The following is a 15,886-nucleotide window of genomic DNA, read 5'->3' on the forward strand; positions in this document are numbered from 1 at the left end:
TGAGGATGGGCACAGCCCGCTCTGACGGCGAGGTATAGCTGGCATAGGGAGAGATGGTTTGGTCCTCATCCAGTTCACTGGGGTACAGGTTGCGAGGAGGCAGAGGGTAGGAGTGTGAGGTGGGGGACGACTCGCCCACTGTGCAGTAGCCTGGAGAGTCGCCAAGTGCTGCATGTGACTGGTGTTTCCCACACAACTGGCTTTGGTGCCTGAAGGTGTGGCAACAACAGGTGAACAGATATAAATAAAGCCACATCATATAGAGGATGCAAGTCACCATTCAGTACAGCTGCAATCATTACCTGGAGAGCAACAACAATTAGGTTTACTATGTGAAATAAATAATCTTTGACTGCCTTCAAAGTATTAAATTAACGCTTCTCTTGTATTCCTATTAAAGGATAATCACCCGTGGTCGTTTCCTAGTTTTTCCTCTTTAGTTCCAGTCACTTCCCCACCTCTAGACCCTTCAACCTTAGCAAGCAAATAAATGAACAAGTAAGCATTTTTAAAATGTATTAAGCAGTACCATTAGCTTTCATTTATCATTTGCTTGTTTTCACTTACCTCAGAATGTTGATCCTGCCGCTTGCTTTGGAAAACTGTTTCACAGTACGGGCTGATAAGTTCATCTTGGTTCTCCATAGGGGCTATGTAAAACAAAACTTGTACTAATTAATTAACTAAACATGCAATCTAGAGAGACAGTGGTATTCATTTATAAAGAACCAACTAGGATTTTGAAAGCCAATGGACCTACCTAATGTTTGTTTAGGTGGTTCTTGGGAGGTGTGGTTTAAAGTGCTGTAGGCATTAAAAATCTGGGAGTTAGCAGTGAAACCCTGAATAATGAAGAATTGCACTGGGCAAATACCAAAACTCTGATTGAAATGTTGATTCTAATGAGTTAAAGCCTACCTATTGCTTTCAGTAGATGTGTTGAGTTCTTGGCGTGGAGGGGTGAGAGGTAAACAACGCCTCCATAGTCTGGGTGGAGTGTTGGGTAAAGTGCCACAGTATATTTCATTGGAAACCATTTCTAAGCCTGAGCATGGAGGGCTAGGAGGAGAACCCAGTGTACTGGTAAAAGGAGAACACTGATAACTGCAAGGAGAGTCAGGGGAAGAGGACAGGGATGGACTGCTTTGCAGGTCCTGATCAGACATACTCCTGAATGGGGGAACCCTTTGGTGGAACCTTGGGGGCACTGGAGGTAGTGGTCCACTAGTGTCTAGAGCTGTGAAAGTGGTACTTAATTTAGCTTCACACGAGCTATGCCCTGAGTCTATAGAGTCCTCTAAAACTACACAAGCAGAATCCTGAGAGGAGCTTCTGCAGTTTGGAGTTTCCTGTTGAGTGGGCGGTGAAGACTGCTGCACCCTTTGTTTATTGAAGACAGTTCTAGGTTTTGGCACAGGTTTCATGATGGCACCACTACACTCTGAGTGAGAGCGCTTCACGAGAACGGAGAGATTTGGAACTGAGCTGTTATGCAAGGCTTCAAAGGATGCGTCAACGCTGCCTTGAGGTGAACGAGGCTGTGGCTTGTCAGGTGTAACCTCATGAATTGCCGACTCTGAGTTGCAGCGGTCCAATAGCAAGTCCTTCCTTTGATGCTTGCAGATCAGCTGAATGTGCTCGACCAGTTTGAGGATCCTCTTCCTGTGGCCGGTGGCGGTCACGCCAAGCCTGTTGAGAGCTGCACTGTCAACATGACAAAAGTCCCGGGCCAGCAGAAAGCCTGCCTGTCTGAAGTGGTTCAGATACCTCTCGAGGTGAATGGATGCCAAGAGGTCCTCTGCGTCTGAGCCCGGATCAATTGTTGCCATAATGTACATGGGTTATTTGGAATAGGCTGCATGCAAAGCAGCAGTAACACTGGCCAGGAGAGGAATAGGATGCCAGTCCCTCATCTAAATAGAGAAGCAAAGACACTTATTAGTGGTTGTTTAGCTTTATAAAACACTCTAATATTATCCTATGCAGCTAAGTGACGCATACTGTATTTGACATTGTATAATGGGCTCATTGATATCCCATACTTCACGATAATGTATATTTTTAAGCACTACCTATCACTAGCTAATGATTGGCCAATTACCAGCATTCAGCAGGGTGCAGAACCTTTAAAAACCACTGCTTTGGAACAAAGACTGATGTCATCAGTCATCATTAAACAAAGAAACGTCTTTGTTCAGTTAAACCACCATTCCAAGGGGGCTTGTGGGGACATTATACAAATAAGAACCTAGATAAGTCCTGAATCACAGACAGACAAAAAATGCATATTTGACATCACAGTAGGATTTTATTGCTAATCTATTTTAGGACTCTCCCTCTGTAGAATATTTGCTGTTGATAAGGCACTGAGGGGTAACATTAACCCTGCCAGGACTGTCCAGGAAGAGTCTTTGCAGGAGCGGGAAAAGGCAACTTGGGTGGGGGGGGCATGACTCCAACAGCCCTCTGTGCAGACACTTCCTGAAAACATTGGCAATGAGCTCAGCCATAGGCAATACTCTTTCCTGAACTTGCATGTCCCAAAGGTTGACAGTGCTTGAGAATGTAGCCCTAAGGAGAATCTCAAGGCTATGTGTGTGGCACACTGCCAACTCTTAGTAGGGGAGGAACACAGACCAGCTATATCCCATCCCAGCCAGGAGGTGGAGTTTGCAACAGTGGTCAAGCTCTCTCTAATCAAACAGTGCAGGCCTTGTCCCCACCTGCAACCCAAGATATGCCACAATAAAGACCAAGGATCCCAGATTAGAGGTTCATCATTAGAGTTTCACCCTCAGGCATATTCATAAACACTAAGGCCTAAAGCTTGGATCTAAAACAGTACTCCTCCTCCAATTTATGCTAAAAAAATATCCACAGCATCCATTTTATGCTGGACACATCAGTGGCTTACAGTCACCATCAGTGCATCTGGTCAGTACTGAAGGAGAGTGAATAAGCAGACGCTCACAGGCTGGTGAAAAAGACTGTGAGTCATATCCTAGATTTCCTTTGTCTGCACTCTGGACGCTAACCTTTGGCTCCCACACACTGATCCACTAGATCCGGAGCTAAGCAGGGAGGCAGGAAGCTTAGGAAGCTGGCAGATAAAGTGTGACCTGGGGAAAGCCACTGGCCAATAGCTGGGTTTTTTTTTTTCTGTCCAACTAGCAATGCCAAAGTCAGTTTGAATCAGTGCTCAAGCCAATAGGTGTCTGCAGAATAAATGAAACCCAGGAGACCTCTTTACTACTGCAGTCTTATCAGGTCTGAATGCCCATTGACACCTTGGACACCAAGACAGAGGAAACTGTTCTTGAGGCTTGGGATGTAGACCGCTACTGTTCTGTAAGGAGGAAGAGATTTATAACAGGGAAAGCCAAAATCCACAACTTCTGTTTTGGCAAACCAGAAGACAAGGAAAGAATGCAATATAGATAAAAGTTACTGCAAATGTACAATATAAGATATTTAGCAGGTATTACGTATAGCTGGTGTGTTGAAGCATTATTCTGTTCTAATACCAGACTCAGTTCAAAACATGTCACAAGCATGTATAACCCCCCCCCCCCCCCAAAAAAATAAATTAATTAATTAATTAATTAAATAAAAATAAAAATAACATTTCTGAATCTGATATAAACCTTGGCAGGAAGTATAAATGAGGACATCTGTAACGCCAATAAATTACAATATACCCATGCAAAAATGTGTGTGCAACACTTAATGCAAATGAGATACAATTAGCTGTATTTATTGGTTATGGAACCAGCAGACACTACATTATTAATATTAGGATTTCAGATTTTTGGTCAGAAAAATTCATACCTAACATTTCACTTTGGCAACTACTTTTGAGTAGTTGAGTGAGACAATGTTTGTCTGGTGACTGCATTCTCTCCACAGACATCCACGGGGATAAAGTGGGGAGGGGCATATCAAAATAAGAACTTTGAGAAGAGAGAAGGCATTCTCAGGCTGACTGTGGAGAAAAGAAAGTGGCTGAGATCTCAGAGACGATAAGGACTTGAAGAAAAGACAAAGCATTCTGTGGTGCTGACTGTGGTGAAGAGAAAGATGGTGGCTGAGATCAGACTTGCTGGAGATCAGACTAAATATCCCCTAAAAGCATTGTCTACAGACCACCTACAAAGGCATCACTGTATGTGTGACTGTAAAGCAAACACCGCAACTTCAGATTACATTTGACAGTGGATAGTTTCATTGACTAGCATCCAAGATGAGTCCTAATAAAGCGCCCACCTCTTGAACCACCCCTATTTATTGTAATGTAACTGGCTTTTCTTTATGTTACAGAAAATACAGGATACAGCTGTCCCTCAAACACAGCCCTACCCCACTCCTCTACAGAGGAAGATAGATAAGGCCCCTGATGGGCAGATAAACTGCAGATCAGCACAGCCTCCTAACATAATTTGGAGAGCATAACACCATAACAGTGTTAATGCACATTGGCTAATATCTTGCAAAAAAGGCATAAAGGACATGTTGAAACCAAAACACCAAAAAAAGGTGATAGAGATTCATTTTGCGTCATCTTGAGTATAAGCCCAAAGATTTCTCAAAATGAACAGTGCTAACATTAAAATACACTTGTATCTCTGTAGGCTATTTGTCTCAGAGTATTACAAAACAATGTACTTTAAAAAAAAATATATCTATTCTTGTTTTACATAATAAATAATTAGAGGAAAATATTGTAAAATTAAATTTTAACAACATAACATTGGTTATAAAATAAAAAGTACTAAGATTTATCAGCATTAAGATCTTGTATGTTTCATTTTGTCTTCCCCTATGTCAACACATCCTACTTTTTTGGATCTTGGATTTTGAAAACCTATGAATTACAGTATAATCTTCTATTTGCATTTGCATGCTTTTTTTCTGAAACAACCAAAATACCCATTTTTCAGATTACTACCCTATGTAAACTGGTAAACAAACCAATGTAATAGGCAAATTACTGGGTTATTTATTTATTTGTTTATGACCAAGGAGGCAACTTAAAAATAACTGTATGAAACAGTTAACTAACTTAAACCAAAGTCCAGTCTAAAAGCAGGAACTTGGAGAGGTTACAATGAATACTGAAATATCTCTACATATAACTACCATCGTACAACATCTGCATAAATCTTCTTATATTTTCAGGGTCATACTGCTTTGTACATTATGCTGTACACTTGAAAAGCAAAGAATGAATCACAGAAAAAAAGTGGCAGATGAAATACAAAAGGCCATTTTTAGATCTCCCTCTTCGAACAAGCAAGAGTGTTGCAAATTGTTTGTCCTAAACATAAAACCCCTTCTCTGAGAAAGGGCCATCAGCATTCACTCTAGGTTTGAGCATTAATGATAGGCCTGGCTAGCTCCTCACGTATGAATACTGCCTAATGAACGTCCTGAGTTCTTATTTGCAAGTGTTTGTCTTGTTAACATCCACGAAAAGTTCAGATTGCTGGATTATGTGATGCCACCCACAGTGCGCCGGACTGAACACTACAGCAAAAACATGTAGGACAAGAGCTAACAAGCCAGATGACAGTGCCATTCTGCCATTCTCCATCATGTCATTCTCTTCTCCATTTTTTTTCTTGATCTTCTGAAATCAACAATGACTCAGACTCTCACTATATAACCTTAATTTGCCACTGCTTCGTCAGTGCTGATGTAATGAAAGGAGCAAAACCCATACACATCTTCCACTTGCACATCCTATTAAAACATCCAGGCTTGCAGTGCACACAATTAGTGGAAGCTGTAGCGTCAAAAGCAATTTGTGAAATGGAGGAATCAAGGAGGCATTTGGGATGCAGGGTGCTGGGGTGTGTATAAATAACAGTGAAGCATTATTGTGCAACACAATATGTCATTGTTTGAGGCTGGCCAAGGCAGTGCTGCTGAAATGACAGAACCTACTTGTGTGGCAATATGCTGGCCCCTTGCTCAGTCATAGATTTGTCACTGTGATCCACATTCACTCTTAGGGAAGACAGTGTTCTGACATGGTAGTGCCTGCCTCTACTAAAAACATAAAAGAAAAAAAAAATGTTTCCAAAAACATCTCACTGTGAGAGGACATCAGTAAATGAGCAACATCAAAACTCTGGAAACATCAAGAGCCTCAGTCCAATGTTGTTTCAAAATGCAGTTTTATAGAACAGGTTACCAAACAGGAGTTTCCTGAAACCACTGAAAGGCCAGATCAAGGTTTCATGCTGTTAAAAACCTATGGTTCACGGGTAACAACAGGTCAGGTTCAGAAACCCTCTACACAATTAAAGTCGCCAGGTAAAGTGTTAGAGACTGCACATTCAAAGCAGCCATTCAGTTGCCAGCAGTTTAAGTGTTTTGAAGCACTGTAAACTAGGCTGTAACGCTGAATGGCGCACTAATATATATATATATATATATATGAGAGAGAGAGAGAGAGAGAGAGAGAGAGAGAGAGAGAGAGAGAGAGAGAGAGAGAGAGAGAGAGAGAGAGAGAGAGAGAGCGAGAGCAACGGCACCCCAGCATGGAAAGCTATCAACAGTACTACGCCTAAATTTTGAAGGAGCTCAGCCAGATTATGAACACAGAATTATTATGACACGGTATTATTATAAACACAATATTACTGTGAAACCAACTTATTTTAACAGCAGCTATTTCAAAATGAAAAAGTCTAGCTATTAATTTTAGGATGAATGATTACTACACTAACTAGTTATATAGACTATTACAGCCGCTATCATTGCAATACAGCATATACGACAGGTGATATAAAATATACATTTCACAAATCACTCAAACTGATATACGCAGGCTATTTGCAAACGCTGAAATCAGAAGTATAAGAAGTAGATATACAGTAAATGTCACTATTAAACTACCGCCGTAGCCTACTATCGTGAGAAAAAAAAGATCCCAGATTACCCTGTCCGGATGGTAGAGTTTGAACATTAACTCTCCACTAAGGCCCGTAGTGGGTAGGACAAAACACTATTAAGCTTTGGTATCAAAGCACCCTACCTGATTTTGAAGAGTCCAGTTATCTAACTTTTGATTGCTGCGATTAAAAAAAAAAAAAAAAAAAAAAAAAACCTGTTAATTTCAGAATCACGTTATATTTTCTCCTACCTTATTTGCTGTTCCTTTACATTGTCAGCGCGGGGGTTGTTTTGATGAAATCCAGTTACTTTCCCATAAAAGAAATACGGTGGAAAGTGGTCGGGTGTTGTAGAAACTCTACAAGTATGGCAAGTTCCAGTTAGTGCAGCTGCACCTCCGTACACTAGCAACCGGGCTCTTAAAGGGAAGGGCGTGGGAGAGTCTGCCGACGTTCTCCCTGTACAATCGGTACAATCAACAAGTCATTTTAAACAGTAACCTAAAACATTATTTTATATATTGATATATTATTTTGATGTGGCAACTCTAATTCTTTATTCCTGTTCCACCATGTAGGCTATAAGAATACACTGTTCTGGGCATGTAGTAAATCCAGGGACAAATTTTGATTACGCGAGTATTTAACAAAATTGCAATCTATACAATAGTAAACTGACTATAAGATCTGAGTGTCCTTAAAATAGAACGTAGAGAAAATGATGAATGCTATAGGAGTGTGAGAATGTTACCCCACACCTTTGCTGTGAGAAGTTAGAGGGGATAACTTTTGCCGTTTCCTTCTCTCCAGAACAATTTAACTGATGCATGCAGGAACTGCTTCAAATGGGAAGCAGGAAGTGTCTGAGACAATAGAGATTTAGAGGAGTGGCCGCCAGCTGGAAGTTTTTAGATGAAAAAGTCTGTAGGCAGACATAAGACTCCTTTTTCCCAAATGGAGGAGAAAGGAAAGGCGAATTTCCCCCCACTGTCGACATTCAACACTCAAAGGACTTAAGATGAATGAAGAATTCATGTTAAAACAGTTTAAATAGTATTACATGGGTAAGCTATATTTAATAATGAGAAAACTCTTTCTTGTGTCAATTAAATATTCATTCAAGGTATTTTTTTGTTCGTTTGTTTGTTAGTTCCAAAAGGCCTAAAATTGTCCAGATCAGACTGCTAGGCATCAGGCTTAGAAACTCTACATGCATAAAAATGAATTGAAATAATTTTATACAAGCATGTCTGACAGTATAGGAGAGAATGATTTGGTGTGAGGCGCATTTAGAAAGCAACCATGTTCCACCCTTCTAATACAGTTTCATATAATTGGTACAATGGTTAACAAAAACTACAAGACAAAACCATTTATTCTGGCGGGAAGGGGGATTAGGGGATATGACAGCATAAAATCACACAGGCTCAGAAAGCATTAACAGACAGTAAGCAGTATTGTTTTGCACATCTCCTGAGGTCTTGTTTGTAAGGAATGAGGTTGATGCAAAGATAAAGATGAAGAAGTGGAAATCCCTGCAGCCAGCCTCAAAATTCTCATTTCCCACAGGCAGCATGCCCTCAGAAGGAAACAGCAGGTCACCCTGACACAACCACTTAATTTGTAATTTCAGCAAGAGGTGCAATGCCATAAAAAGGGATTTAGGTCACTGGGCGCATACACAGTGAAACACATATTCTGAGTTACAGCAGTTTAACTGAGAGGTCAAGGTCAAACTGAAAACTTGACTTTAACCTGAAACAATGTAATAGTGTTTATGTATGAATGCGTAAGAGTGCTAATGTTGAATTCAACCATCAAACATGATGTAGTTTGAATATGTGCAGCACAATGTCAAAGGTCCATCACCCTGTTAAATACTGCTTGTCATGCTCTTCAGTACTGCAAATGCAAATACAAAAGAGCAACTATAAACTAATAACTGGGTCATACTGCAGAAGAACCTGTGTAAATCAGCACACACTCACATTCACACATTCACACTCAGACACACTGATGTCAGAATACAGAGTCTGCGGGGCTTAGGTCTCCTCATCTTCGCTGTTGTGACTGGGCTTCTCTTCGCTCAGGGTGCTTTCGTCTATGTTCTCCAGCGAGTCGGCTCTCTGCAAAGTGAGGTCGGCCACGCTGATGCACGGGAGTGTGTTCTGCTCCGGGAACATCCACGGTTTCAGGTTAGGGTTGTGCTTTCGCTTCCACTCAGGGTACTTCAGGCAAGCTTTGTAGATCTTCCTCATGGCCTGTGGAGTTTGGAGGAGCCATGATAATCAAAGACAACGAGCATAATTTTAATCGGAACATTAAAACCTTGTTTGTTTAGGCTCCTTCACACTTTGTATCTTGAGCATAATCTGCAAATAAATAAATACTGAAGCAAAAACAATTACAGTGAATCACATAATAAGAGAAGATTATCAAAATTATAATTGTGCTTGTTTTCTGTGACCAGTAGATGGCACTATGGGGTCACGGAGGGCAGTATGGAACCGTGATATACGTTTTTTGCAAAGATGTGAGCACATTACTGCTATTTGTTAATCAAAAGTAAAAGGCATTCTTACCTTTGGTGCAACAAATTGAGACACCCTATTCACTACCCACTTGGGTAAAGAACCTAGGAGTAGAATAACATACAACTATACTGAGAGAGTATATCAGACACTTTATTAGAAACACCATCTTCTTAGAGGCACCTTGTAGATATGTAAAGTCTAGAGAGTGCCATCCAAAATCTTTATGTGTACAGTCAGTGGAACACTGAAAGTGATTAAGCTAAATATAACCTACATCAGTCTATAGTGTAGAGACTATAGCCCATATTTTGCCATGCACAATGTGTGCCATTTTCTAGCACTTCACCAGTGGTTAGTTCCTTACTCCAGCAGGGCTGCTGTGCCTGATAAACAGTACCAGCTCTCCATCCACAACCATGTTAGTGCTCCTGCAACCATGTTAGTATTAATGCTGTGTTGAGGAAGGTGACAAGCCACCAAGTACCTGGTCAGCAATAGTCCTGTGGTCAGAAACCAAAGACACAGGGTAGAGAGTGGATGATGAACTGTGATAAGGGTGAGTAAGCATAGGTACTGCAAGGAGGGTGTTCTGATCAAAGCAAATGATGTGCATCTATTTGCATAGCCTTATTCATGCTAGAGCCCTTGGTCAATCTAAAGGTGTGTGAAGGTGTGTGAATAGATACTCTATTCACTACCCTAATCACAGTGCTAGACTCTGTTTTCACACAATAGTGTTGACACAACCTCGCCACTGAGTATTATGCAAGCTGTTATTTTTCACTGTTCTCCAGGAAAAAGCCATCGTCTACTGTACAAGTGTAATAAGCTGACCTCATCTGACTGTCCCACCAGCTACAAACAGCTGGACAGGCATAGCAGCGGAAGACATTATTTATAAGAATGATAGCTCCATAGCAACACAGAACATGACAGAAGCTCTAGACAGAAGTCATAAGCTAGAATTCTCCATTAGGAATCCAGAGCTGTGCGCTCACCCTACAAAACAGAGGAGAAGGACTGAAGGCAAAAGAGAAATTCAATATGATATTAATTTCTTTAATATATAAACTATGTATAATTTTTTAATTAATTTTCAGAAGGAAGTATTTATAGTGTGTGCAAGGAAATATTTCTAACTTCAGCCCTGGACACTGAATAGTGTGAAATAGATAGATATATGCTCCTTCATCTTAACATCTATTCATGCACTTTTTTCACCCATTAAGGCACCTATGACATTCACTTAACACCTTCTATATGCTGCTGTGACTTCGCAGTATTAAATCTTTCCTGAAAGGAGAGATTTAATACTTTTCTTGCACTTTTCTTGCACTTGCACTTTTTCATTACACCTGGCAGGCTATTTTAAAGGGAGATAGAAACAAATGAAAAAAGCTCACCTCTTGGATCTACCTGTGTTAAGTAGTACAGAGTGCAGGCATTTGTTCCGTTAGACTGGATCAAGTACCCTGTGAGTAAAGACACAGCTCTCACGTAGTCTTTCTTTGGTGGGTATTGCTGAAACAAATCAACAGTAAATTAATTTATCCAAAAAAATTTCTAAAAATTGGAAAAGCTGCAAACATCTGATATTCTCTTATCAACAACAACATAGTTTAAGTTTGTGTTATACAATTACTCATTAGTGTGACAAACTGTTGACCAAAGATAAAAACAGAGACATAAAAAAAGACTCCACGAATCTAGACATGTAATTATTTATTACGACACGTGGATCAGATCGCCCAGCAACTTACTGGATAGCTCAGTCAGGCTTTTCCTACTGACCTATGCTTCTTCTGTTTCAGTCTGCTCTGGGTCTAGACAGCTGTTCTACATGCCAACTTACACAATACGCAGCACTGTATTTCTGGCTCCGACAAAACTGCCCATAAAACTAGAGCATCTGTACTGCTCCTGGCCAAAAACTGAGTACAGCCATACCGGGTGTTTGACAGAGTGGTTGATTATCAAGTAGTCGTTGCCTAGGGGAAGCCATGAGCGCATGGTGACAAAGTCTCTGTTCTTCAGTGGACTCGGGCACCTCCCTTTAAATAGAAATGACAGTGTTAGCCTGCAAATTAAGTTGTGATCAGCATTATACTCCCAATATCACAATATCATTAGCCTGAGTATTACTTTTGAATCATAAAACTGCTTCACAACCGAAAAATTGTAAGTCCATCAAATATAGGCTGTTTAGACTGAAATCTTTCTGAATTTTCTTTACAGTCCTCTGCATCTTACACCTGACTGATATATCTAACCTTTAACACATTTCTTTGGTTATCTACTACTGGAAACTACAATTTATACCATAAAAATTAGAAAAAGGACAACAGAGAGAACTATCTGTATAAAGACATTTTTTAAAATAAACTGTTTGTTGATTGCACCAACTGAATTGCTCATTTTTTGCCACAACAAACTCCACTATGTGCTCTAGAGGCACAATTTGTATTCCTTTCCCTCATTCCCCGACTCCTGCCATGTTAAACTGAGATGGCCATGTATTTGAGAGCCACTTAAGGAATGGGAGCTAAGTAAAAAGAATAGGAAATACGGTGGGGACTCACAGGAGTAGTATCCTACATCTGCATTGACTGTCAGTTTCCCAATATCAAATGTGTCAATCATGTTCGTGTCCCATTTTTTCCGGTAGCTTGTGTCATGCAGGACATCATACAGTGTTTCTGCTCTGACATCCTTGCAAACAATTTTCATCTAGAAAAAAAAGAGAAAATCATTTTTAAACATTTCTATGAAGATTTCAGAGCTGTCTTTGTGTTCTCTCTCTTGCTCTTTCTGTCTCTCTCTCTTTGATATGGCTGAGTGAGAAGGACCTGAGATAGATCCAAACGGTTGCACAACTCCAGGTCCAAATCACATACCCTTGCAACGTGCTGACAAAATCACTGGTTCAGAGTATAATCTAGTGATGTTTATCCATGGATGGGTGATGGCTCTCATGTGACATTTGTGCCAAGTGAAATTTGTGTTTTTTTCCAATCTAAACGTACCGCCCTTGTCCATTAACTCTACCTCTGTAGGTCTGTCGGTCATGTAAGACTTGAGAGCATCAAGTGCAACATGATCAGATATTGTATGAGCCTGGAAGGCAAGTAACCATGTAACCTAATAGACTCTACCCCTAACATTAGGTAAATAATTCATTCACCACCCCTCTCCAACCCCAGTATGAACAGGTCTTTCCCATTTCCAATAGCTTCCAGAACAAACTCTGGTCCCTATGAATGGAATGTCATCAAAGCCTACAAAACTTCAATTATTCATGGCAAGAAGATCATGAGCATCCCAGAATGTTGCATGAATTATTAAGAGGGGTCTATCATCTTTAATTTTTTTCTTTCTTTCTTTCTTTGGCTGTACTGTTGCTCTAAATCATTTCCCTTTTCAGTCGCAGCCCCACTGAAAGGGCCCTCATCCATGACTGCTCTCCCAGGGTGACCTCTGGCCAACAAAAGAGAGGTCAGCAGCTGCACACATCAAGGGGAAAAAAAGGTCTGCCTCTGGCAGAGTCAGTAGGAGGGACTCAGGTTTCCTCATTTGAACCCGTCGTTACTTGGGTTTTCCACTCTTAATTTTTCAGCATGTCTTATGGGTGGAGCCAGGCCTTGCCAGCCTTTCATCTCAGATAATGTGGCACATGATGCGCCAGCAGTAAAAAAAAAACCTACTGCCATGTACACACAGAGCTTCTCTCTGCCCTCTGTAATTGGCCATAGGTTGTTGGTATGAAGGGTTTTTTAAGGAAACCACTCTGGTACAATGGTGAGGGGATATTCAGTCCCTATGAAATACATCTTTAATTCTCTTAAAGGCATCTCTGACACTGATATTGTCTCTGACATCCTCATTAACATAGTATTTTACCATCTAGGCACAGGTTACATAACCTGCACTGAAAAGTGTTTGGAGGTGGGGGGTAAATCAGGACAGTTTTTATTTTAAACAATTCATATTTAGGCTTTTGCAAACTTGAACATCTCTTGTTATCACTTCCAACAAAGCCTACAAAACTCCACCTCTTGAGTTTCTTCTACAGGATCCAACTCAGCCTCTCAGTATCCTGCAACTATCTTACCATCACTTTACAAACTGGGACATCATATAATTCTACTCTTTTTCCTGAGTCTCGCAAACTAGTTGCTGAATTACTAATTCACAGGTTTTCAAACATCTCAATATATTAAAATAAATAGCCAAACAACATTAAACAAGTACAAAGGGTGAGTAATACTGGCCATCATACAGAATCACTGGGCTAATAGGCATTAACAGGCCAGAACATAATGTTATAAATGTATTATATGAACCAAGTGGTTCATCAATTTCATCTATAAAGTAGGGATACCATTAAACTTAATACCGGGCTTAGTACTAAGTATGGTCTGCACCCAATGCATACTCAGTCCTGGATTCTTAACAGAGCAGACTGCGTTAGCATTCATAGTTTTTCTCGTCAGAAATTCGAGATACCCATGAATAAATACTGAGCAAATTAACATGGCAAATTAACATGGAAGAAAAGAGCTGTGTGTGCGGAGCACAGCAGGCGAGGTCGGTTATAAGTGTGTACTGCATGGAACAAGTAGTCGTAAGACATGTGACTTACGGCAAGAGCAACCTAATGATGTTTTGTCTTGACAGTTACAGAGCGACATTTTTAGTATGAGTCCTTTTTTATTATTACAGTTGCTGTTATGCTTTTTACAGGCAATGTTAAGTACGGATTTTGAGTTCTTAATCTTACTTCCTAATGAAGGTTTGATCATTTGACATAGTTCATTATTTAACTATTTCTCGCTTTGGTAAGATTACCATGGTGAGTCCGAACTCTTGAAATGTGACTGTGAAACTGGAGGTTTGTTTTTGTGTAAGGCTATGCGTTTCATCCGAACAATTACGAGCATTTGCAGCTTTAAAATCTAGCTAAACAAAGCCTCTTCAAACCAGTAGAGGCTAATATTCTTATCCAAAGTATTCACCTATCTAGTTAGCGGCAATTTAGTCAATTGGTGAGTCTTACAGTCTATGCAATACTGATTTTGTCAGACAGAAAAACCAGGATGCAACGGCTGTCTGTAAAAAAAATAAAAGGCTCGTTTCATTCCTCTCCACTCACGCGGTTTTAAAAGTCCCCTAAGCGACTCCGCAATGCATCGTCGCAGGCTGGCCTCCTCAAACTCGCTCACTTACCTTAAGTTTTTGCACTGTAGTGGTCTCCTCATCTCGACACCACACAGTTACTCCTCCTTTGTTATAGCGCGCTGTCCAGCCATCCTGACTCTCGCATTGCTCCTTGAACGTTGCGAAATCTGTGTCGTCCGGAATGTGCACTGGCATCCTGCTTTGGGCAACCGTGCTGTGTCGCTATCTAATGAACGAGATGGAAACAACCGCAGAAGTCACTCTGCTCATAAGCACATCCGTTTGCTGATGTTAGGCCGATAAGTAACCTGCTGTTAGTTCTTTCAAAATTCTGTGCAAGTTAAGAGATATCAGAAGTGACCCGTCTCAGAAATCAGTTAAGCATTCAGACAATCTAAAAGTCCTTAGACTCTAACAGGTGTACCATCAAGCAGGTGTACTTACTTCAGCGTCCGTGGCCAGGTACTTATTATTCGTCACATGTGCGCTATAGCGTTTTAAAGGTAGGCTACGGCATCACGTTACCGATATCCCGTTTTTCAAGCGGACAGGCTAGCAAAGACAAGCTCATTTAACCAGACTGCCTGTTGATCCGAAGATCAGGTGTCACGTTCGTAGGTTAAGAGCATTTCTTTTCCGTGAATATTTGTGTTGAGGCTATGGTTCAGTACATCTCTGATCGCCTGGGTTTCTGTTAGCAGCCTGTCCCACAAGCTTACAGCCTGAAAACTTCAGTTGATATCTTGAAGCTGTATTGTCGTTCAAGCGCTGGGTCCTAGGGACAGTCATGCGTAAACTGCTGATCTGTCTATAAAGTAGGTAGCTAGACCTGCCATTTTTGCAATGGATTAGACAATCCACCTCCACCTATACCAAATGTCTCACAGTTACATTCACCCACTTTATTAGAAGCATTTAGTTTGTAGCTTACCTGCACTTACCTACACAGCTTACGGCCATATATTAAGTCCACCTATCTTTAGCTACATTTTGTTGGTATACAGTTACAGATGGTATAGCCCGTCTGTTGTTTGTCAGGGACACTCCGTGCCTCATTGGTCAGTTCTGGTTACAGGTTTAGTGGTGTTTGGATCTTGTTTGGGTGATGGAACATTCTCAATAGAGCTGTGACGCTGGAATGAAACTGGGTGAAGCACTGCAGTGCTTATGTCAGAGTTATGTCTGAGTCTCTGCTGGGCTGACTTTTGTCTGTGACCTAGAAATATCCTGCCAGCAGCAGCCCAGTTGTCAGAAATTGTGTAAAGTTGGAGATCCGACTAC

The 15,886-nt window shown here is 40.8% G+C and overlaps 2 protein-coding genes across 7 annotated transcripts in view; both read right to left on the minus strand.

Moving 5' to 3' along the window:
• Window positions 1-7,342, minus strand: part of arap3 (ArfGAP with RhoGAP domain, ankyrin repeat and PH domain 3) — a 21,801-nt gene extending 14,459 nt beyond the window's left edge. Inside the window, exons 1-7 of one of the 2 annotated variants that reach the window (XM_027003597.2) lie at window positions 7,148-7,342; window positions 1,768-1,913; window positions 919-1,689; window positions 761-804; window positions 568-650; window positions 410-474; window positions 1-209 (exon numbers count right to left, since the gene is read on the minus strand). The exon at window positions 1-209 is cut by the window's left edge and continues 31 nt beyond it. In XM_027003597.2, coding sequence (XP_026859398.2) covers window positions 1-209; window positions 410-474; window positions 568-650; window positions 761-804; window positions 919-1,689; window positions 1,768-1,838 — 1,243 coding nt within the window. In that variant the 5' untranslated portion in view covers window positions 1,839-1,913; window positions 7,148-7,342. Of the gene's footprint in view, window positions 210-409; window positions 475-567; window positions 651-760; window positions 805-918; window positions 1,914-7,147 lie in introns of both variants that reach the window. The other variant, XM_027003593.2, reaches the window with a different exon arrangement.
• Window positions 7,343-8,073: 731 nt separating this feature from the next.
• Window positions 8,074-15,645, minus strand: stard15 (StAR-related lipid transfer (START) domain containing 15). Of its 5 annotated transcripts, XM_027003622.2 has the most exons (8): window positions 15,050-15,372; window positions 14,654-14,831; window positions 12,010-12,157; window positions 11,378-11,481; window positions 10,834-10,951; window positions 9,795-9,930; window positions 9,479-9,531; window positions 9,069-9,157 (listed from the first exon to the last, which is right to left on the minus strand). In XM_027003622.2, exons 2-7 carry the CDS (start codon window positions 14,798-14,800, stop codon window positions 9,504-9,506), a joined length of 681 nt encoding a protein of 226 aa, XP_026859423.1. In that variant the 5' UTR covers window positions 14,801-14,831; window positions 15,050-15,372; the 3' UTR covers window positions 9,069-9,157; window positions 9,479-9,503. The 5 variants fall into 5 exon arrangements, with proteins under 5 accessions (XP_026859421.1, XP_026859420.1, XP_026859419.1 ...); XM_027003620.2 differs by lacking the exons at window positions 9,795-9,930; window positions 15,050-15,372 and adding an exon at window positions 15,547-15,645 and having other exon boundaries at window positions 8,074-9,157; XM_027003619.2 differs by lacking the exons at window positions 9,795-9,930; window positions 15,050-15,372 and adding an exon at window positions 15,537-15,645 and having other exon boundaries at window positions 8,074-9,157.
• Window positions 15,646-15,886: the final 241 nt, after the last annotated feature.

This window comes from Electrophorus electricus, chromosome 12, assembly GCF_013358815.1.
Source record: "Electrophorus electricus isolate fEleEle1 chromosome 12, fEleEle1.pri, whole genome shotgun sequence".
Classification (NCBI taxonomy): domain Eukaryota; kingdom Metazoa; phylum Chordata; class Actinopteri; order Gymnotiformes; family Gymnotidae; genus Electrophorus; species Electrophorus electricus.